Source organism: Panthera uncia, chromosome D2 (assembly GCF_023721935.1).
Source record: "Panthera uncia isolate 11264 chromosome D2, Puncia_PCG_1.0, whole genome shotgun sequence".
NCBI lineage: Eukaryota > Metazoa > Chordata > Mammalia > Carnivora > Felidae > Panthera > Panthera uncia.
In genome coordinates this window covers 28,139,112-28,161,840 of record NC_064818.1, presented here as the reverse complement: position 1 = coordinate 28,161,840, position 22,729 = coordinate 28,139,112, and the positions used below count along the sequence as shown (strand labels likewise).

Genomic DNA, 22,729 nt, shown 5'->3' with positions numbered 1-22,729 from the left:
CAGAACCCAATGTAGGGCTTGATACCAGGACCTTGAGATCACGACCCAAGCCGATATCAAGAGTCTGATGCTTAACTGATTAAGCCACCCAGGTGCCGATTTTTTTTTTTAAATTTAAACAAAGCATCCCCTAATTTGTGGAATTTTTAAAAAATTCTGTAACTTTGGGAGAGAGGGATCCATCCATTGCTCTGACAAGGACCATGCTTTGTAGTAAAGCAAAAGAAACACCCAGAATGTTAACAGAATTTATCTCTAGGGAGTAGAAGTACAGATTTTTTACCCCTGCTTTTCTGTATTTTATAGATTTTCAGTAAAGAGAAAGTATTATTCTTATAATGAAAAGCTTTATTTTAATAAATATGTCACATGAGCTCAAAAAAGTCTCCATGTGAAAAAAAAGTCTCCACGTACAGGTTTACAAAATAACACAAAATTAATTAAAGCTTGAGACTCCTTTACTATGTTAAATCCAAAAAAACCCAAAAACTAAAAAACCAAAAACAACAACAACGTTATTGTTGATTTGCATGATTATGGGTCACTCTTTAAATTTCCAAGTTTTTTATAATGAGGATACTTTTTACAATTGGAAAAAAAGCACTGTTTTAAAAGGCTTGTGATTCATTGGGAGACTATAAGCAACATATATGCCCCTTGGACATATCATGTACTTCATTAAAAATATAACCTAAGCTAGTTTGGCTACTCTAACAAAGAAAATGATTATGTTCTTAAGTATACGTACAGTATAAACATCAATACAAAATTTGAAAATAAAATATTCTATTTATCCAGTATTTGAAAACAAATTCAATTTAGAGACTTAAAAATACTAGGGGATCACCTATCTTTAGGTGTATTAGAGAAATTGTTGACTTTGTACCTGGGAATTAATTATTGGTTGCTTCTGTACACCAAGTAAAACATTAACTTCCTGATTTTTTGCAACAACAAGAAATAAAGCAGGCTACTGGCAATTTGGAGAGCAAGGAAAATGAAGCTCCCTATTTTCACAGTAGATGCATTTACAGCAAAAGCATTTCACGGGAATCCTGCTGCTGTTTGTCTTCTGGAAAATGTAAGTACTTGGTTTTGAAGTGCGGTGCTTAAAATTCTATATTCCCGTAGAACCAAATATTTCTTAAAAACAACAACAACAATCAGACCCACCTGTTTGTCTTTGGTTTGTGTTCTTTGTCAAATGATATCAGCGATGTTTATGTCTGCAAGTTGATTTTGACCAAATTATATGATGAGAATGCTTACACCCAGATGCTTTAAGTCTAGAAAAATAAAGACTTACATAAGGAAGAACTAGAACGTATTAAGAAAAAAAAAGATATAGAGCTCATTTTTAGCCATCAGGTTTTCATTTAGTGAGCACCAAATGTGAAAGTGAATGAAATTAGATGAGTTTTATGTGACCAGACATGGATGATATTATATTTAACATAAAAGATTTTAGCTGGATATCTTTAACCTTAGCTATAGTTCAGACAATTAGAAATTCTTTTCAGGACCAAGTAAATGAAACATTTTGCAAGGAATTAAGTAATTAAGTGGTAATTAAGCTCTAATGTAGGGAGAACTTTTTTCTTGAAAGTCTCATTTAAAAAAAAAGTTTATTCATTTTTGGTAATCATTTTTGAGAGAGAGTGGGGGGAGGGGCAGAAAGAGGGGGCGGGGCAGAGGGGGGCGGGGACTGAGGATCCAAAGCAGGCTCTGCCCTGAGAGCAGAGAGCCCCATACAGGGCTCAAACCCATGAACTGGGAGATCATGACCTGAGTCAAAGTTGGATGCTTAACCGACTGAGCCACCCAGGTGCCCCCTAAAAGTCTTATTTTAAAAATGGCTTTTGGTTAGGATGAGTATTAACAGAATAGTTAAATATTCACTGACCTTCAGTGCTTTGTGTTGGTACCTGGGTATTAGGAAACAAGCCAAGGAGCCCTTCCACTCAGAGCAGTTAGTGCAAGAGCAGATTGCCTGAGAATTACTTCGAAAACACAGTAAGCATTTGATGATCTTAAATAAGTTTTACTAAGCTGGGCCAAGTGTGTGTTGGAGACTTTAAGTGCAATGAATGTCAAATTGTATATTAAAATCACCCAAGGAGCTTTAAAATTCCTATGCTCAAGTGCATCCCAGAATCTCTAGGGGTGGAACCCAGGCAGCACTGTTTTTTAAAGTTTCCCCAAGTGATTCTATTGTGCTCTCAAGATGAAGAATGGCTGGGGTTTTACTGAGATGGGTGAATGCTGTTGATTGAGTTCTTGGTACACTTGGTACACTTTCTCCCTCAAGCAGAGCAGCAAAATGGTGATGAAAAGTCCTCATCTTGTCCTTAAGGATACATTCATTATGCAACCTTGCAGCTGGCATCTTCCAACCATAAAATGCAGGAAGTAATTAAGTTAATAGGCTTTACCAAGTAACACAAGAGCTTGGGAGGATTATTGAGAGAATGATTAACAACCAGATTCTAAATCGTGAACTTTCTTTAGAAATAATCTGGCAAACAGCTTCATGTCAAGGAATTGTGGAAATGAATGAAATTGCTTAAGAGACTTAGTGTATTTGTCGCATGTCCTCATGTAATCTCCTCGAAGAGTTCTGAAAATAGTTTCTAGTGATTTATATACTCAATTTTCACCAAATGACAAGAATTAGCAATATTCTTCAATTTATTCCTTTTACTTCCAGTACATGCACCACACACCGGAGCCTTTTTCTTGCTCTTCAATTATATTTTACATGTTTTTTATATATTTGGAAAAACCAGGACATAAAAATTTAAGCAGAGAACTTAGCATAGTTCAAAGCAATATGCTTCAGTAAGAATGGAAGAAAGAAAAAGAAAATGAGGAAGCCCACGATTCAGGGATGCTCTCCCAATTCATTTCCGGGCTTTGGACCTGTGGGACCAGGCTAATTTGGTGGCCTGCCAGAGACAACTGAATAGATATCTAAAGAATAGTTGCTAGTTTCCTATTCTGTGGTCTGGGGAATCCTGTTCTCCTAGAGGCTAACTTGGCACTTTTCTCAACTCATAAGCAATAAAAATTAGAGTGGAAGTATAAACTGTGGTTTATGCCCTTGGATTCTTTTACCCATGGTTGGACACAGTGGACACCTGAAACACAAATAAACTTAGGAAAATATCAGAGACAAATAACTATTAAACCTTGTAATGTTTCCCATAATTTGGTCAGTGTTTAGCCTGTCATTACTGTATTCTACAAATATTTGTCCATATCTGCCACAAGCCAGGCTTTGGGGTAGGGACAGGAGGTACAAAGTTGAGTAAGTTTGCCTGCCTTTGAGGTGCTCAAAGTCTAGTGGGAAAAACAGACATGTAAACCTGATCATTATTCAATAGTTACCACAAAGGCTAAAAGATCTACAAGAGGGACTCAGAGAACAGAACAATGTTGGATTTTTCAGATGGGAAACTACTTCAGATTTTAAGTGAAGGGCTTCAAAGGGATGTTCTTTTTTGTTTTGTTTTGTTTAAAATTATTTAAAAATTTGACCGAGATGAGACTAATCGCAAAAAACTTGGTGGGCAGACTAAAGACAAAGTAATTGCTCTTTGAGCTGTTTCAATACTTGATAAAAGACTTCTGGAAGGAAAGCAAAAAAAAAAAATTCTGGCTAACAACATTCCAAGAGCTTCTAGAATATTGTAAAGTTTCTTTTGTTTTCCTTTCTAGACAAGTCCATTTAAAGAATTTTCACGCGAGTAACTTTTAATGCTGTACATTAGCTGAAAATAAAAACTGATTAAGGGCTAAATGGAATATGGAACAGATAATTGAAAAAAATATTTAAAACCTTAAAAACTTGATGGTGTCCTCAAATGCTGGACAATCAATTTGACAATAAAGATCATGTACAGGTATAAAAATGTATAGAAACAATATTTTAAAAAATGAAACAGATATTTTACTTTGATAGCTGTGTAACAACTACAGGAATTCATGACCAAAAACTTGAATGGGTCAGAGGGCTATGGTAGTGATAAGGGGTGATATGCTGTTTATTCTTTTGTAAAACAGTGTTAATTAATGAAAATAACATATCAATAGGGGTAGGGAGCCTGTAATTATTCTCCTTCATATTCTAACAAAGCCTCAAGTTGTTTTGTTGTTGTTGTTGTTGTTGTACGTAGGTGTTGTTTGTGGGTGTATGTTTAGGGTGGGGTTTCTCAACAGTGGCAGAACTGGGTAGTTCTTTGTAGGGTGAGGTTGTCATCTGCAGTGTTGGCCGTATCCTTGGCTTCTACCCACTAGATGACAGCAGTCTTCCCTTTTCCCTATCATGACAATAAAAAATTGCCCCCAGTTGAAAACCACTGTTTCAGAGGATCTTTTAAACAGTCTTTAATATTTGTTTTGTTTGTTTTAAAAGTTTTTATTTATTTTTTTTAGTATTCTCTATACCCAACATGGGGTTTTAACTCATGACCCCGAGATCAAGAGTCGCACATTCTTCCATTTGAGCCAGGCACCCCTAAACAGTGGTTTATTCTTGAGTTTTCCTGTTAAAATTATCTATAAAAACAGCTTTGTTGTGTGCCTAGAATATACATTTATTCCAATTCAGCTGGCATCTCCTGGCCACGTACCATGTGCTGGACACTATGCCACAATCAATATAATATTCACATATATACATATGTGTGTGTGTGTATTCTTTTAAACACTAACCCAAACATTTCCAGGGACAGTAAGGAGGATTGGCTTTGCACTTTTAAAGAGGAATGCTTCATTTTAGTTCCTAAACAACTCGCTGTTCCAGTTTTCCTGGTTAAATTTAGAGGGTAACGAAGGCTTCTTTACAGCTTGGTGTGTTATGTATTTAAGGAAAAACAAGTATACAGCAATACTGTGTTCAGTTCAGTTTGTGCTTTAACTCATGTGGGGAAGCTTATGACGCAGTGGCCATTTCCAAACCTGGTGCCCTTCCTTAGAGGATCACTGGCTCTGTGTGCCTCTACCGGGTCAGAGGCTCCTGGGGTTTCTCAGGAATTCCAAAGTCATATCTCATTTTTATGGCCAGAAAAGGGATGAAGAGTGCAGAGAAGATTTTTCTAGGCCATTGAAGGGTTTTCTCTTGCCCAGTATTTGAGGGAAGAGAGAAATGCAAGGGAGGAGACGCTGATGTGGGAATTTCTACATCACTCTCTTCTAGCACATAACCCTCAGCTTTGGAAGCAATGACTTCAGGCAGGTTCAGCCAGATACTGTGCTAAATTGCTTTTTATATGTTATCTCATTTTATCCTTACATCTACTCTAAGAGTAGGTCTTATTATCCCATTTTACAAATTCGAAGACAGAGGCAGAGGAAGGTTAAGTAATTACCTAAGTGGCTGACTTCAGGATCCCCACCCCAGGTCTGCCTGACTGCACGGCCCATGCTTTTAACCCATCATACTCATCACCACAGTAGACATGTTCTCCCACGGCACCCCTTACTTCCCAGTTGGTAGCATGCATCACTCTTGAAATTCATTTAATGCCTGTCTTCCTCACTAGACTGCACATTCTATGAAATCTTAACCTATTCTAACTTGTTCTATTACACATGGCCTAGCACATGTCAGGCACTAAATAGCTATTGAGTGAAAGTAAATCTATTAATTAATTAAATTATGGCAAAAATCTCTAAGAGTTCTAGCTAACAACTACTGATCTCTTATTCTCATTGGTGAGGTGGGGTGGGCGGGGTATGCAAGGTGAGTATGAGCTTTGGGTTCTATGATGGAGCTGGAGGGACTAGGCACCCATAAGAACCACCAGGAACAACCAAAGATGGCATACAGTTTGAGTGCTGCATTGTGTGGACATAACTTCAAAATATGAAATACAAGTGCCTCATAAGGAACCTCCTGTTTCTTCCTGGATGATTTACAACTTTCCATATCCAAGTGTGTTTCCTTTGTTGGGATCCATCTACAGCAGAGGGACAAATGAACTGGGAACGATAGCAGGACTATCATGTTTTGACTGTCATGTTTCTAAGCTGCCACAAGATGGGAGTATTTTAAAACTTTGCTCTGATTTTCTGATCATTAATGTTTGTGGGCCAAATGGTGAGGATACCTTAGTGTCCCAATGCAGTACACTGGAACTCAGAAAAACAACCATGCCTCTGTTTTTGCTGTTGGAAATTTGACTCATGAGATTGCCAAAGGGAAATGGATATTAGAGGAAGAGAATTAACAGTTGTTGGTGTGTAACCTTGATGTGCTGCATTTGAAAATAAACAACTTTAGGGTAAAATGAAAAAAATTATTAGAACAAAAATTCAGTTTTTTGAATGAATGCAGTCTCTTCTAAAGCTCTCAAAGTTGAAACAACATTAGCCCTCTCACGATTCACCATTACCTTGACCTTTTGTTCCAGTGTAGAAATTCAGCTGCCTGAATTTGAGAGCTGCTACTATCAAACTTTCTACAGTCTCTGGTCCTGCAGACAAATAACAAGTGCATTTTAAGTGTCCTGGGACAGAAATTAGAGCCACAGAAATTCAAATTGCAATTGGTGCAATACATCGAGGTAGAGAGGACTAAAGAGCTGACAGTCATGAAGTGTGTGTTCTAGCTGATGTGCAAACAAGCCCATTTGCAAAGAAATCTATTACCAATAGATGGTGAGCTTGGCTACAATGTGGGATGCTTTAATGAATTTTGAGACTCTTGTTGTAAAGGTAGAGGGAAGAAGTAGACAAAGAAAGGAAGGATGAGGATAAGGAGTTTGGCCAGATCAGATAGAGGAAGGATTGGCAGGCACCACAGGTTCCTGCAGCCGCAGAGGCAAATCTGGAAAGACCAGCACAGTCTTTTCTTTATTACGCCTTCAATCACCACTGAGGTCTGTACTAGGGAATTAGTTGGCTCCCAGTTTCTCGAGGGTGTTGTATGCACAGACATGTGGGCCAGTTTCCACACAGAACATTCAGTGGACTGCAAGAAGTGCTCCTTTTTAAAAAAAAATTTTTTTTAATGTTTACTTATTTTGAGAGAGTGCAAGTAGGGGAGGGGCGGGGGGGCGGGCACAGAATCCGAAGCAGGCTCCAGGCTCTGAGGTGTCAGCAGAGCCTGAGAGGGCTCAAACCCATGAACCGTGAGATCATGACCTGAGCTGAAGTCAGATGCTTAACCTGCTGAACCACCCAGGTGCCCCTGCGAGGAGTGCTTCTTAACATTGTTGCCTTATTGGCTGGGATGCCCAGCAGACTCACCCCGCCCCCACTCAGGTGGGACTACTTACTCTCTGGGCCCACAGGTGTGACAGGTGTTCATGCCATTTCATTACTACCATCCTAATTCTCCTTGCCTCGGCTCACGGAATCCTAGAGTGTCAAGGAGTTAACAAGAACAGAAGTGAGGTCAAGTGAGTTGCCCAAGAAGCATCCCCAGTATAAAGCTCTTTGCACAAACTTTCCTGTCCAACTCACCAAAATTTGTCCTTTTCCTAAGTCTACCTCATAGCTTCATCTTTAAAGTCCTAGAGTATTGGGGTACCTGGGTGGCTCAATCACTTAAGCGTCTGACTTCAGCTCAGGTCATGATCTCACTGTTTGTGAGTTTGATCCCCATATCCAGCTGTGTGCCTGGAGCCTGCTTCAGATTCTGTGTCTCCCTCTCTCTCTGCCTCTTCCCAGCTCATGGTCTGTCTCTCAAAAATGAACAAACATTTAAAAAAATTTTTTAAAAAGTCCTAGAGTATTTATTGTCAAAATCTATGTGTCTCAATTATATACTCTCTGGTGTTGCTCATTGTTGCTGCGTCTGTCTTGATTCCCTGCAAGATGCTAACCCCATTGAACATGGGTCCATATCTTATACACCAGGGTTTCTCAAACTTTAATGTGCACATGGGTCACTTAGAGATCTAGTAAAAAAAAAAAAAAAAGGAGATTCCAGGGGCACCTGGCTGGCTCAGTTGGTAGAGCATGTGACTCTTGATCTCAGGGTCATGAGTTTGAGCCCCATGTTGGGTGTAGAGATTACTTAGAAATGAAAATCTTTTTTTTTTAATATTTATTTTTGAGAGAGAGAGCAGGGGAGGGCCAGAGACAGAGGGAGAGAGAGAATCCCAAGCAGGCTCCGTGCTATCAGTGCAGAGCCCAACACAGGGCTCGAACTCACAAACTGGGAGATCATGACCTGAAATGAAATCTAGAGTCAGACACTTACGAACTGAGCCACCCAGGCACCCCCAAAATAAAAATCTTTAAAAATATGAGGACTCTGATTCAGAAGGTCTGGGGTGGGGCCTGAGACTCTGCATTTCTAACAAATTTCTTCAGTAGTGGTGCTGATGCTGCTGGCCTAGCACAGCACTTGGTAATTGACTGATTTCTGCCTTCCCTGAGAAATGTTGCAAGAATCCATCTTATCTGATAGACATTGTTTTTCCTGTTTGCAGTGTGTTAAAGGGATAATAATAGTTTGTCTTTGTTATGGAGAGGAAGAGAAGTGTGGCTGGTTAAAGCATGGGCTTTGAGCCACTCAAAATAAAAGCTAACACTTATCAAGTAATTACTATGTGTTGGGCACTGTGATGAGCACTTTATGTGCATTATTCGATTTAATCTTTTGAAAGGAAAATGTTAACTAAAACACAAAACCATTGTGTTATGTTTGGGTTTTCAGGCAATAAATACCAATTTCTTTTTTTTTTAAGTTTATTTATTTATTTTGAGAAAGAGAAAGAGGGAGAGAGAGAGTGAGAGGGGGAAGGGCAGAAAGAGAGAGAGAGAATTCTAAGCAGGCTCCACCCTGTTAGTGCAGAATCTGATGTGGGACTTGAAGTCACGAACCACGAAATCATGACCTGAGCTGAAACCAAGAGCCAGGTGTTTAGCTGACTGAGCCACCCAGGCATCCCAATAAATATCAATTTCTTAAGTAATTTCTCTTTCTATAGGACTACAGAGCATCTATAGGTTTTGAATACGGTGTTCCTTTAAGAATAGCTTAGTAAGTCCACTAGGATTTTTATATTAGCTGATAGTTTAAAAAATAACCACTATTTTGTGCCTTATATGAGTGTGTGGAAAGTGTTTCTAAAGAATGTGCATCAACTAAAAGAGAATGGGTGTTTAATTTACATAAGTCAGATAAGTGAATTATGAATTTATTAGTATAAAGTTGTAAATCTTATTTCTGGGTTTCAGGGGCTCAGGAATAGTACATTTGGCCAAAGCAAAAATACATTTGTCTTGAGACTTCTTTAGAATTTAAATCTAACTAGTGAGCATTTGTTGATTAAAAAGTTGATTTTCATTCTCTAAAGGAAAACGCATATTTCTGACCCATTTTTTTTCTTAAGAGGAATGTGTGTGTGTGTGTGTGTGTGTGTGTGTGTGTGTGTATTTTATGTGTCTCTACAGTAACTCTTTCACTTAAGTACTGTTGTCTGTTTTAAAGTTTGTCTATTTATTTTGAGAGAGAGAGCAAGAGAGAGCACACACGAGCTTGATCAGGGGAGGGGCAGAGAGAGAGGGAGAGAGAATCCCAAGCAGCCTCTGTGTTGTCAGCACAGAGTCCAATGTGGTGCTCGATCCCGCAAACCCGAACCATGAGATCATGACCTGAGCTGAAATCAAGAGTTGGACGTTCAACCAACTGAGCCATCCAGGTGCTCCTGTTCTCCTCATTTTTAAAGGTGTGGAAACTGAGGCTCCATGAGATAAGTGACTTCCCCACTCTTGCACTGCTACTAGGACCTGACCCAGGATACAAATTCACATTATTTTTTTAACCATTTTCTGAAAAATTAAAAATTTACAGAAAAGTTTGAGAATGGTACAATGAATATCCATATACCCTTCCTCTAGATTCACTACTTGTTACCACTTACAAAGTCCACACTCTTAACCACTCTACCATTTATTAGGCATATTATGACCTTAGGATATTACATAACCTCTCTGTATTTGATTTCGTTATATACAAGTAGATAAAAATATCTATACTGAGGGTTTTTTTTTTTTATTTTTTAATATATGAAATTTACTGTCAAATTGGTTTCCATACAACACCCAGTGCTCATCCCAAAAGGTGCCCTCCTCAATACCCATCACCCACCCTGCCCTCCCTCCCACCCCCCATCAACCCTCTATACTGAGGGTTTTTAAAATGAAGATAAAGTGGGGTGCCTGGCTGGCTCAGTCAGTACAGCATGTGACTATTGATATCAGAGTCATGAATTCGAGCTCCAAGTTGGGCATAGAGGTCACATAAAAAACAAAATAAAAAGGAGGATGAAGTGAATAATGTATTCTTTCAGCAAATGTTTAGTGAGCTACTACCATTCTGGGATGAATACAGAACATTGTTCTAAGCCAGGACAAAGCAAGGTAGCACATTGTATGCCCTCATAATATCCCTTCATAATGTCCCCTCAGATGGTGGGAGACAGACAGCGAAGGGATACACTGGGTAAATTCAGGTGGCCTAAGCACTGGGAGGAGACAAAGCCTTTAGACACAGTGGTCTGGAAGGCTTCCTGAAGGAGGTGAGCTCTGGCCTGAGGCCTGACTTATAAAAGGAAATGCATGTATAAATGGGGGCAGAATGGGCCAGCCTACCCAGGGTACATGCTGAACATCTTTTTTTTTTTTTTTTAATTTTTTTTTTTTGACGTTTATTTATTTTTGAGACAGAGAGAGACAGAGCATGAAGGGGGGAGGGGCAGAGAGAGAAGGAGACACAGAATCGGAAGCAGGCTCCAGGCTCTGAGCCATCAGCTCAGAGCCTGACGCGGGGCTCGAACTCACAGACTGCGAGATCGCGACCTGAGCCGAATCGGACACTTAACCGACTGCGCCACCCAGGCGCCCCTTTTTTTTTTTTTTTTTTTGAACATCTTTTTATTCAACAAGAAAGGAAGATTGTGAAGTTTCTCTTTGTGGAGATTATTTAGAAGAGAGTATAGGCTCTCAGACAGATTAGATAATAGTCTGATGAAAGATAGGCCAGGCCAGTAGGTTTTCCAGAGTCTGTTCCAGCTCCGAGCATCTACAACCTATGAAGGGTGCTACAAGCATCGATTTCTGAGAAACAACCTTTGTAAAAGTATCTGGACTTCCTTGGCAATTATTTCCTGTGAAGCATGTAACTTCTAATATTAAAAAGCTATATTATTAACTAATGGCAGTTGCTGTCCAAGGAAGTCTGATTTGTTTTTCTGGAATCTCAATAAACTTTTGTTTCTAATTTAGAAATTGGATGAAGACATGCATCAAAAAATTGCAAGAGAAATGAACCTCTCTGAAACTGCTTTTATCCGAAAACTGCACCCAACTGATAACTTTACACAAAGTAAATATGCTTTTTTTTTTTAAAGCCATTCTTGAATGATACCAGAAGCTGCTTTTCCAGTGGGGAATGATATTTAAGAGAGATGCCTATTTACTATTTGCATGCAGATAGGAGAAGAGCAGGGGGAGATTCTGATTTAGTTTTCAGTTCATCTCGGGGAGCAGGTGTTGGGTGATTTGAACATTTCAGCTCCAGATCAGCACTGGGGAGCCTGACGATGCTGGCCTCCTTCATTCCTCCTTTCAGCTATTAATCATGCTAGGGAAATATCTAGAAAAGAGTAAGAAAATAAAAAATTTGTGACCCACTTGTATAGGAATGATCTCATTTCTCTTTGGTTTTTCTTCCTCTGAAGGTTCCTGCTTTGGATTAAGGTGGTTTACGCCAGCGACTGAGGTTCCTCTCTGTGGCCATGCTACCCTGGCTTCCGCAGCTGTGCTGTTTTACAAAATAAGTAATGTGATTTTCTTTTATGAACCCATCATTTAGCAAATAGCCAATATTTAAAAAAATTCTCACAAAGTCTTTGTGATGAATCAAAGATACTGGTATAAAGACATCACAGAATCTATTTCATGCAATTCGGTACACCAAAACAAAAACAGCCCCCGAGACTTTGGCCTTCCTGAATATGTGCCAGGCATGTTGGAAAGCCATGGTCAGTGTTCTCTAGAATGCCATTTTATTTTGAAGAGGAGTTCTCTGGTCTCTGACCAACACAGCGGGTGAGCTTGTGAGACACAACAGGCATCTCACATGATGTGATATCTGGGAACCATAAGGCACTTTTTGCTCTGAATATGTCCCCACCCACATTGAAATTCATTTTGCAAGAGCAGCAGCTGCTGCTGCTGCTTCTTTCTTCTTCTTTTTTTTCTTCCTTCCTTTCTTTTCTTTCTTTCTTTCTTTCTTTCTTTCCTTTCTTTCTTTCCTTTTTCTTTCTCCTCCTCCTCCTCCTCCTCCTCCTCCTCCTCCTCCTTCTTCTGTAAACTGTACACCCAATGTGGGGCTTGAACTCAGGACCCCGAGATCAAGAGTCACATACTCTACAGACTGTGCCAGCCAAACGCCCATCACAAGAGATTCTTTACTCTGAAGATTCATGAGCCCTGACCATACACATTTACCTTATGAAGAGATGATGCAGGACCTCAATCCTACCAGTTTTCATCCTAGCTACATTTAGTGTAATAAAGGTCAGGGCTTTGTGGGAAGGGGTAGGGGAGAGATGCCTAGAAATGCCCTAAAAGTGGAGATGGAAGTAGCCATGAATAGGTGTAGACAACAAACAGGAAGTTAAACAAGGAAATACACAGGACGATATGACAGAGGGTAACTGTAGTGAGTGCAGAGTTGGAAAAGGAGGTTCTCTGGGGAGTTACTTAGATGGAGGTGGTAGGGAAGGTGTTACAGGGCGAGTTTCCCCAGGAAGTGGACTCTGAGACACACTGCATGCCAGAAGAACTGCGGGCAGTATTCTTGGGATCAATGTTTGTAGGGGAGTAAAGAAAGTGGAATACAAGAGCGAGAAGGTGAACTGCAAAGTGGTAGCAACAAAGAAAGGCCTAGGCCAAATCCACAGGGAGGTCTAAAGCTGCCAAGGTTCTTTAAGTAGTATAGTTCTAAATAGAAGCAAAAGTTTAGGCCTTTGTACCTTCCATTGACCAGCCTCCAATGCCCAGAAAAGCAGCATGACCTTGGGTAAAATAGCTCTACTCACCCAAGGGCAATTCACAGAGTGGGACTCAGCTGAGAGCTGTCGGTCACCAACACCTTCCACAACCCGGTTGGGGTTGGGTGAAGGGGGAGAAAATCAAGCCTTCAGGCTGTACCTGAGAGCAGATGCCTCCTTAAATTTGTTCCTCTGTATTTCCTTGCCTCACCTAGTCCTTGCCTTGAGAGGGGAAGGTTGAGTGAGATTTTGGACAACAGCATGCACTAGAGAAGGGACCTTCAGGCTGAAGAATATGAAGCCATCTGTACAAAGAGCTAGACTGTGAGAAGGAGTCAGAGGTAGCAGCAAATGCAAAGCCCTTGAGATGCAGCCTGTATACTAGGAGTGGCTGGAGCTTCTTGGGGGTGACTGGCAGGAGATAACATTGAGAGTCAGGTCAAGGCTCCTCTACAATGTAATCCATTATATGTCTTAAAAAGACAATTTTGGTTTCTGTGGATAGGGGACAAGAACCCTTTTCCTGAAGGCAGGAAAGTATCCTGAAATATTGTTTAGGAACTCAGTCTTGAAAAGTAGATTTTACTGAAGTTGGATTGAGTGTCTTTTGAAACCCCACATTGGTTGAAGTGAGGCAGAGACTTGGAATAATAACCTTCAGATCCCCCATAGGGTGGTCTTAAGGTTATATAAGTTATGAAAAGGTGCTTTGTAAATAATAATGTATTCCACCAATTATAATAAGAAAAATTAAACTTTGGGTTTTAGAGTATAAATTTTATATTCAGTGAAAGTTAATTGACAATGCCAAATTTCCTTACCTTTTAGATATGGTTAAGTTTCACAGAAATATTAAGGGGGAGGAAAGAATTAGGTCATAAATCTTTGTTTTCACTAAAAATGTTACCCACAATGAGGTCAGATAAGTGGCCCAAGTTGTATCAGTAACATGAAGGCTCAATCTTCAAATGATAATTTTATGTATAGCTTGGTTTATTTAGGGTAAGCTTGATTTGTTCCTTTAGACTGTTGTTCATAATTTGTATATTCTATTTGTCATCCCTTTGGCATATCTTAGACTAGTATTATTTGTAACTCTATAGTGTATATTTAAAAATCTGCATTAGAAAACACTATTGCATCCCTATGAGGTAGGTTTAATTTTTACCCCATTTTATTGATGAGGAAATGGAGGCTTAAGGAGGTTAAATAGTTTGCTCAAAGGCAGAGTTAGTAAGCTAAAAGAAGCTGGCATTTGAAGGCTTGCGGTATGATGTCAAGTCCAATCAGTTATATTCTCGGTTCTCAAGTGAGAGTCCAGGGATGCCTTTCTCTACTCTGGACCACAGTAAGGCAAACTTGGACCCCTCCTAATGGGAAAAGGCAGCACTGCCACAGAATCTAGGGAAACACAATAGTGATCAAAACAGATATGTAAGTATATAACAAAGTTTATTTTCCTATTTCTTGATTTTCTCTCAAAATTCCTGTATAATTGACAAAAGTAAGACTCTTTTTTTTGGCCAGAAAATGTGAATAGCACTCTAACCTTTGTCACTCTGAGTGGGGAACTAACGGCCAGAAGAGCACAGGATGGTATCATCCTGGATCTGCCTCTTTATCCAACTCACCCCCAGGTAAGCTCTAATTATTGCCATGAACTGTATACAACTGACAGCTTGCCTGTTTTACAACGGTCTTGTCTCTTCTCCTCATCTAGGACTTCCATGAAGTGGACGACTTGATAAAGGTTCGTGAAAGGAATTAAACTTAAGCTCATGTGATCTGGTCATTTGAACATCTGGTCTGATCTGTTGTTTGAACACAAAGGATCAGTAGCCTTTGACCCCCAAAGATAGGCCTTCTATCAGTGTAAATGTTCCAGTCTAAGCTCGGATGAAGAGTGCGCAGTGCATTTGAGGTGTGGATTTTAATACTGAATGTTATTTGGTGAGAAGGTTGAGCAATTTTCCCTGACCCTTCATTGTCAGTATTAGCTTCCATGAAGGTAAGGGGAGGACAGACTGCTGTGTGGTGGCTGAGAGAAAGAAGAATGGAAGCTGCCTGGCAGGGCGATCCTAATTTCTGTGGTGGAGAATGAAGCTGAGGTCAGGGAGCTGTGCTTTGATGGAGAAGGGCAGGAAAGTCTGGGTAAATTGAGACAGAAGGCAAGATTCAGAGTCTGCCTTCCTCTGGAGGTCTATATAGGGGTGGGTCTTAATAACAAGAATAACAATAATGATAATAAACATTTTGGAGAGTCTCCCTGTGCAGTAGCAGGTGCTAATAAGCATTTCACATGCAATATCTCCTGTAATTCTCACTGTTCCCCAGTGAAGTAGGCACTATGGTCATCCTGTGGAGATGCCAGAGGGGCAGAGCAGCTCTGGATGACCAGGTACTTAGTTTGTAGAGAAGGAAGGGACTGGTCAAGACCAGGACAAGGGCTGCAGCGACAAAAAAAAAAAAAAAAAAAAAACTCTGTAAAATGGCCTTTGTGGGTGCCACTGGGGTGTTTCTCATTGACTTTTCAACTAAAGCATTTATAATCTGTTTAGTGTCTTATATTGTTTATTGTTTTCAAAGAGTAGCAGTAAGGATTATAGATTCTGATTTTACACTCAGCCCCACCTGTGGCTCAGGTTTTGGAAGACAAGCCAAATTCATAAATGAACTACTTTAAGCATGTTGTCAAGAAAGTGGAAAATATTCACAGCATAGACCTTGGTCATGGTAGAAAGAACTTAACCTGGTATCTTTATGCCTGAGGCTCAGCATTTGTAAAATGGGCATGATAAAGAGTTAGTTATAGCGAGTATTGTCATTTTATGTTCCTAGAAACTAACAATAAGATTCTCAGCTGAGAATTAGACTTTCAAATTGACATAAGAATTCATGCAGAGGAGGGTTGAATAATCCTTCTGAGAAACTGAAAGTCCCCAAGAGCAGATGGGATCTGGCTGCAAGAGTTTCCATTTCTAGAGGGACGGACATTATTCAGCTGTGGAAACAGGGCAGACAGTTGAGGCATCACCCAAAGTGGATGGAGTCTTGGTTTTGGGACCTGGAACATCTCAGCCCCTAGAGAAGATTAGAGGACCTGAAGCGACCTAATGATGGTCAGATCACTACTGTGTAATTCTCATCTGCTCTGCCTACAGCCAGTGGTGGTGCCAAAGGGTGACTTGGAGAGGCTTTTCCCCCCTTATAATCTCAGCACTCCAAATCAACAACCAATCACACAAATAATGTTCTAGGATATGAGCAAGATTGTGTGCAGTCTTAGGTAGAGCGTGAATGAAAGTATCTTTAGTTAATGTTGCTATGTTACTGATCCACAGCACACAGTCTGAGTGAAAACAGTGCTTGCCAAACAGAGTAGTGTTAAGGTGAGTGGTCTAGTCCCCACTTTTATTCAAACTGCTGGCCCTGAGTCCTTGCCATATAGAATCTCCTATTTGCTGATGCTGGGACTCCATGTATATTTTCTTTTTTTCTTCTTTTTAAAAAAAAGGTTTTTTTTTTTAACATTTTTTTGAGAGACCGAGAGAGACAGACTGCAAGCAGGGGAGACGTAGAGAGAGAGGGAGACACAGAATCTGAAGCAGACCCCAGGCTCGGAGCTGTCAGCACAGAGCCTGATGCAGGGCTTGAACCCACAAACGTGAGATCATTACCTGAGCCGAAGTCGGACACTCAACCAACTGAGCCACCCAGGGAGACCACATATATATTTCATTTAATCTTCACAACAATGTTAAGAGGTGGGCCTGAGGCCCCCATTTCTACAGACAGTAGACAGTAGACAGATTCAGAGCTTTGACTCCAGGGCCCCTCAGATCTGGGTCAAGGTGTGTGAGTGTGTGTGTGTGTGTGTGTGTGTGTGTGTGTGTGTCCGTCCCTGTCCCTGGGCCTCTCTAAGTCTTCCTCTTTATTTGCGAGGAAAATGCACACTTGAAAGAGTAGAGTGTGGAGGCACTTGTGAACAATGCCTATCTTTGGCTCTCAGAGGGTAAGCTCAACCCCCTTAAAGGTCTCTGGTCTCCAGGAAACTAGCCTTCCTTGGGCAACACCTTGAGAGCTGAAACTGAACTAAAACTCTTAGGATTGGAGATGTTGGCTATGCCTGGCACACAGGAGATGCTCATGAGAGGTTTTTCCCCATACAGAAGATCAATGATTTGACCCAGGAGGCACTCCTGAGGAGTTTTTGGTCTGTCTCCACAGACTGCCATAGGTGATACACTGGTCCAGGACATCCGCTATTCTCCAGATACCCGAAAGCTCCTTGTCCGGCTCAGTGATACTTACAAGAGGTAAACAAGATTTTTGGCTTTGTCAGCACTTTGGGGAGGGCTGAGAACCCATATTTATAGCTCTGGTTTTGTTTGACTGTGCTATGTCCAGTCAAACCATCATTTATGTAGTCAGAGTTTTGTTCCCAGGTAGCAAGATATTCAACTTGCTTTCCTCCCTGACTGCTGAGCTGTTTGCTCAAGCTGCACCCTATCTTGCTTTAGAGAGTCTGTGTAGTGGTCTGTGGGATGGGTTTGTCCTAATGGGTCCTATTTATGAACAAGGTCATTTTTGGAGAACCTGAAGGTGAACACACAGAATCTTCTGCAAGTGGAAAACACAGGAAAGGTGAAAGGACTCATTCTCACCCTTAAAGGAGAGCCTGGAGGGCAGAGCCAAGCATTTGACTTTTACTCCAGATATTTTGCACCGTGGGTTGGTGTGGCTGAAGACCCTGTAACAGGTACTTTTTGACTGGGTCCTGGGGATGGTTCAACAATGAAGGAGGAGGATAACAAATAGCTGTTTAAGTGCCCTTCACATGACTTTTCAGGTTGCTTGGGTTTTGAGTTGTTTCTGTTTCCTTATCTCCCCTGCCCCCATTCCTTCACTGAAGTTTCATGTGACAACTACAGAATTAAGCAGGCAGTATAGCAGCCTTATGTCAGACAGTCTGAGTTTACATCCTACTTTCCTAGCTGTTGACCTGGAGCAAATGACTTAACTTTTAAAAATTTCTGTTCCCTCCTCTATAAAATATGAGTATTACCTCATAGGGTTATATAAAGATAATGCATGGTAAGTGCTTAGCACAGTACCTGTCACATAAGTGCCCAATAACTATTAGCTATTTTAATAGTAACGATAAAACTGGCTCCCTGAACCAACACTTCCAGATCTGCCATTTGCAAAATTCAGGGGCTGATGTCCACTACAGTCCCAAAGCCTTTTGTTTCTTTTTCAATGACCAGCCTGCATGATCGCTGACATCTAGATAAGATTTGGTTTTTGAAGGATAAACTCCTGGGTTGTAGGTGGGAAATAGGGACAGGAAGAGCTTTCCCAGACCTACCCCCAAAGTGGGTGGGATGGGTTTGGGGACAGGGTTATTCAAGATCTGCCAGCCGGAAGCAGAGGGATGAAATCGAAGATGGGCAAGGATGTGAAGCTTCCTCCTCTCATGCTCTTTGAGAAGAGTGGGCTGAGGAGAAAAAGAAGGGAATGCTTGATGGAGGAGGCTGGTGGATGGGATGGTGGCTGGGGCAGAAGGAGGCTGGGAAGGAACTTTGAGGCTCCTGCTCTGGTCAGAAGGCAGAGGCTGGAATGGTTTCAGGACTTTGACTTAGTTACTCTCTGAGAAAACACGTGAAATTCAAAGCTCAGCAAAGCACTTTTAAGGACTCAGGAGAATGCCCAATGACATCCAAAAAGTACAGCTCAGCGCTCCCCCATGGAAAAGAAGTTTTGACTGCATTTACACCCGCACAGCTGCTTCTAAAAGGTTTTAATTGGTACAGAGGGCAAGTGTTTTCCCCTGTAATAATGCTTTTCTAAAGTGGGAAGGTCTTTGGACATGATGACCAACCATCTCAGCTTGCTTGGGACTGAGGCATTTCTCAGCCTACAGGACCTTTGGTGATAAAACCAGGACAGTCTTGGGCAAACTGGGATGTTTGGTCATCCTAGGTGGATCCCTCATAACATCTGATAAGTTTTCCTGAAGAAAACCCATCCTTTTTTTCCCCCAGAGACTTTTCTGTCAGTTACTACTTTATTATTTTTTAAAGTTTATTTATTTTTGAGAGAGAGAGACAGAGCGCAAGCAGGGGAGGGGCAGAGAGAGAGGGAGACACAGAATCTGAGCTGCCAGCACAGAGCCCAACGTGGGGCTCAAACTCACAAACTGCGAGATCATGATCTGAGCTGAAGTTGGACGCTTAACTGACTGAGCCACCCAGGTGCCCCTGTCAGTTATTACTTTATATTTTTTTCCTTCATTTTAATATCTATTCATTGATATAAAACTAGGGTACAATCCAGTGAAAAAAATGTCTCACTAAAAGAAAGTTCTATTGGTACCAAAAGCCTGAAAAAGTTGGCTTGGTGGAAAATTTAACCTTTTGTCATAGTTCCCACTTTTCTTTGCATGTTCATCCTAGGGGGAAGGAGATATTTTCCTTGAAAGATAGAGAAAGATTTATGTGAAGCCCTTGATCTTCCTACCATGTGCTGACAATGAACTGATAGGACAAAAATTAAAACCTGCAGTTTAATTCAAAAAGATATATGCACTTTGATGTTTATAGCAGCTATTTATAGCAACCCAAGTGTCCATCAATAGGTGAATGGATAAAGAAGATGTGATACATGTATATGTGATATGTGTGATACACACACACACACACACACGAATATTACGCAGCAATAAAAAAGAATGAGATATTTTTCCATTTGCAACAACGTGGATGGACATAGAGGTATTATGCTAAATGAAATAAATCAGGCAGAGAAAGATAAATACCATATTATTTCACTTATATGTGGAATAAGAGACAAAACAAATGAATAAACAAATAAAAAGCAGAATCAAACCTATAAATACAGAGAACAAACTCATGGTTCCCAGCGGGAAGGAGTGGGGGATGGGTGAAATGGGTGAGAGGGAGTAGGATATACAGGTTTCCAGCTATGGAATGAGTAAGTCACAGGAATAAAAGGCAGAGCATAGGGAATATAGTCAATGATATTGTAATAGCATGTGGTGATGGACAGTAGCTACACTTGTGGTGAGTATACCATAACACATAGAGAAATTGAATCACTATCTTGTATACCTGAAACTAATATAACATTTTGTATCAATTATACTCAAATTAAAAAATTATAAAAATAACCCTGCAGTTTAATTCAGCCTTCAGAAAGTGTAAAACATAAGAGATACATCATTTGGAGGAGCTTATCCATAAATTCTGTATCTTCGTTTCTACCTCCATTCATAATTCCACACTCAGCTGTGGCTAAGCCATCTAAGGTTTAGTCAAATTGGATAGTTGTTTGTAATTGCTTATAAATTTACCACAAAGTCACTCCTGTTTTTGTATCATAACTTCACTTCTTTTAAGGGTCTGCCCATGCCGTTCTCAGCAGCTACTGGTCTCAGCAACTGGGGAAGAAAGACATGCATGGTACGGCAGGTTTTTTTTCCAATTTTTAAAACATTTGTGAACTTGAAGCTAGCATTCCTTCTCATATATACTATTTACTTGAAAATGTAATAAAATGTCATGCAAGTTTTTTTCATGAAAAACCCACATGAAAATGAAAGATTTTAAATTCCTTCACCCTGAATCCTCTACTCAGAACATCTTCCACCCCAAACATCTTCCACCTCTGTTCCTCCCAACACATAGGCACACTTCTAATAGAGTGAGTGTCCAATAAGCATTTGTTGAATAGAATCAACAAGCTGTGTAACTTTGGCCCAATGAGGTTAGTTAGTTGAGAGTGGATGATCACCAAAGTTCCATACTGCCATTGCTAGTCATAGGATTGAATCGAAAAAACTGCTTTTGAATTAAGTCCCCTAATGATTAATATATTGCTTGGGTGTAGAGAAAAATAGATTGCAGCCAAGGGAGGTTACACAGTTGCACTAATCAAAGTAGGAGCCTGACCCTATGGGATGGAGGTCTTACTTAGTGAGAGGGTTAGGCCTTAGTGGGAGGGTTAGGGTTGGGTAACTCTGATTTGGGGATGGCAGCTTGTGGTCTAGTTACTCCCCTACGCACTGAACTCCAGGAAGACTGAGGCTGTGCCTCTTGTTTGCCTGACGTGTGGTTGCTTGATAAGCACAATTAGTGAACAAACTCCCTCTGTCCTCTTTAGGCCCAGGAAGATGAGGCTCTCTCAGGAGGGCCAAGATCACCCCTCTTTATCTCCTTAGACTTCTAGTCCATGCCTCTATCTTATCACATTTCCTTGTTTACTCCTGGATAGAAGCAGGGAGGAAGCTATAGGTGGAGTGTATCTGGGACATTACAGGAAGTGATAGAGGAAATGGCTCAGGAAGAAAAGATGTGGAGCTGTGTGTTTTGTGGATCAGTTGTGTTTGTGATTCCTCAGTGCTCAGGAGAACAGGGCAGGGCAGTACTCTGGACAGATGAAGGAATTTATTTTAAACTGAGCTGGGAAGATTCTAGAGCTTATAATAAGAGGTCTTTCACTATGTTATGTTAATTAAAAAGGGTGGAAACAAACAATATTAATTTGTGACTTGTATTATGTTTTCTTTAGCCTTTCAGTGTTCCTGCCGAGGAGGAGAACTGGAGATTTCACTGCGTCCTGATGGACGAGTTGACATTAGAGGTGGCACTGCTATTGTTTTAGAGGGCACTCTGACAGCCTAGAGGTGGTTGTGGTTCCATGCTGCTATTTTGAATGACTAAGTATTTTCTGCGTAAAAAGAAATGTGAGAGGATGCTTTTACCAAATTCACGCAGAAATTAATCCTCATGTTAGAAATAGAAAAATGAAGACATTTTAATGGAAATTTAATAATGCTTCCTGACTAATTAACTAATGGAGTTTCGGCTCTACCCATATTTGAAATGTAAGTAACCAGTAATGAAGACTAATGTCGTCACCTTTGATTAAGACTACCAATCACAGAATGAGGAACAAATTTATGAGGAGTAAGATCAAACCATTTAAACTTAGGTGTGAGTATCTGATAGAATATTTTGCAGACATTAAAAAGACCTAATAACTATGTGGAAATATAGAAAAATATCTCATGATATAGTGCTAAGAAAGGAAATTACAGCGGACTATAAAATGTTAGCAATGTTATGCTATGTCTATGAATAGTATGAATTTATATGGATGAATATGCGTCATGAAGATAAAAAGGCAAAAGCTGTTCATATGTGTCAGAGGGTAAGATTAGGAGTCATTTTAATGCACCTAAAAAATTACTCCCTTATTGGGACAGACTCATGTTCAATAACTAAAAATCAGGACATAGAATAACCAAAAACCCCAGAAATTTCAAGAAATGTATGTGTACTAGTGTGGTAGTAAAATTAAATACTAAAAGTAATATAATATCTTTATCTTGATATATAGATTTAGAGTGATAACTTAAAAAGGCTTTATTCTCTTATTTTAATAAAATTAGTTTTTTTTTTTCAACGTTTTTTATTTATTTTTGGGACAGAGAGAGACAGAGCATGAACGGGGGAGGGGCAGAGAGAGAGGGAGACACAAAATCGGAAACAGGCTCCAGGCTCCTAGCCATCAGCCCAGAGCCCGACGCGGGGCTCGAACTCAAGGACCGCGAGATCGTGACCTGGCTGAAGTCGGACGCTTAACCGACTGCGCCACCCAGGCGCCCCATAAAATTAGTTTTAACATGAATTTCA

The 22,729-nt window shown here is 40.3% G+C and overlaps 1 protein-coding gene across 1 annotated transcript; it reads left to right on the top strand.

Annotated features, from left to right (window-relative positions):
* Positions 1-858: 858 nt before the first annotated feature.
* PBLD (phenazine biosynthesis like protein domain containing) lies at positions 859-22,496 on the top strand. Its single transcript, XM_049645129.1, has 9 exons — positions 859-1,081; positions 11,242-11,341; positions 11,697-11,795; positions 14,541-14,650; positions 14,734-14,763; positions 17,241-17,329; positions 17,594-17,772; positions 20,432-20,494; positions 21,603-22,496. Exons 1-9 carry the CDS (start codon positions 998-1,000, stop codon positions 21,713-21,715), a joined length of 867 nt encoding a protein of 288 aa, XP_049501086.1. The 5' UTR covers positions 859-997; the 3' UTR covers positions 21,716-22,496.
* The last annotated feature ends 233 nt before the right edge of the window (positions 22,497-22,729 follow it).

What these genes read in the sequence shown, in the direction of transcription:
- PBLD (XM_049645129.1), top strand. Translation starts at nt 998, where the DNA reads ATGAAGCTCCCTATTTTCACAGTAGATGCATTTACAGCAAAAGCATTT. An exon ending in AACTGATAACTTTACACAAA is followed by an intron (nt 11,342 to 11,696) that starts GTAAATATGCTT and finishes CTTCCTCTGAAG; the next exon opens with GTTCCTGCTTTGGATTAAGG. An exon ending in TTTATCCAACTCACCCCCAG is followed by an intron (nt 14,651 to 14,733) that starts GTAAGCTCTAAT and finishes CTCCTCATCTAG; the next exon opens with GACTTCCATGAAGTGGACGA.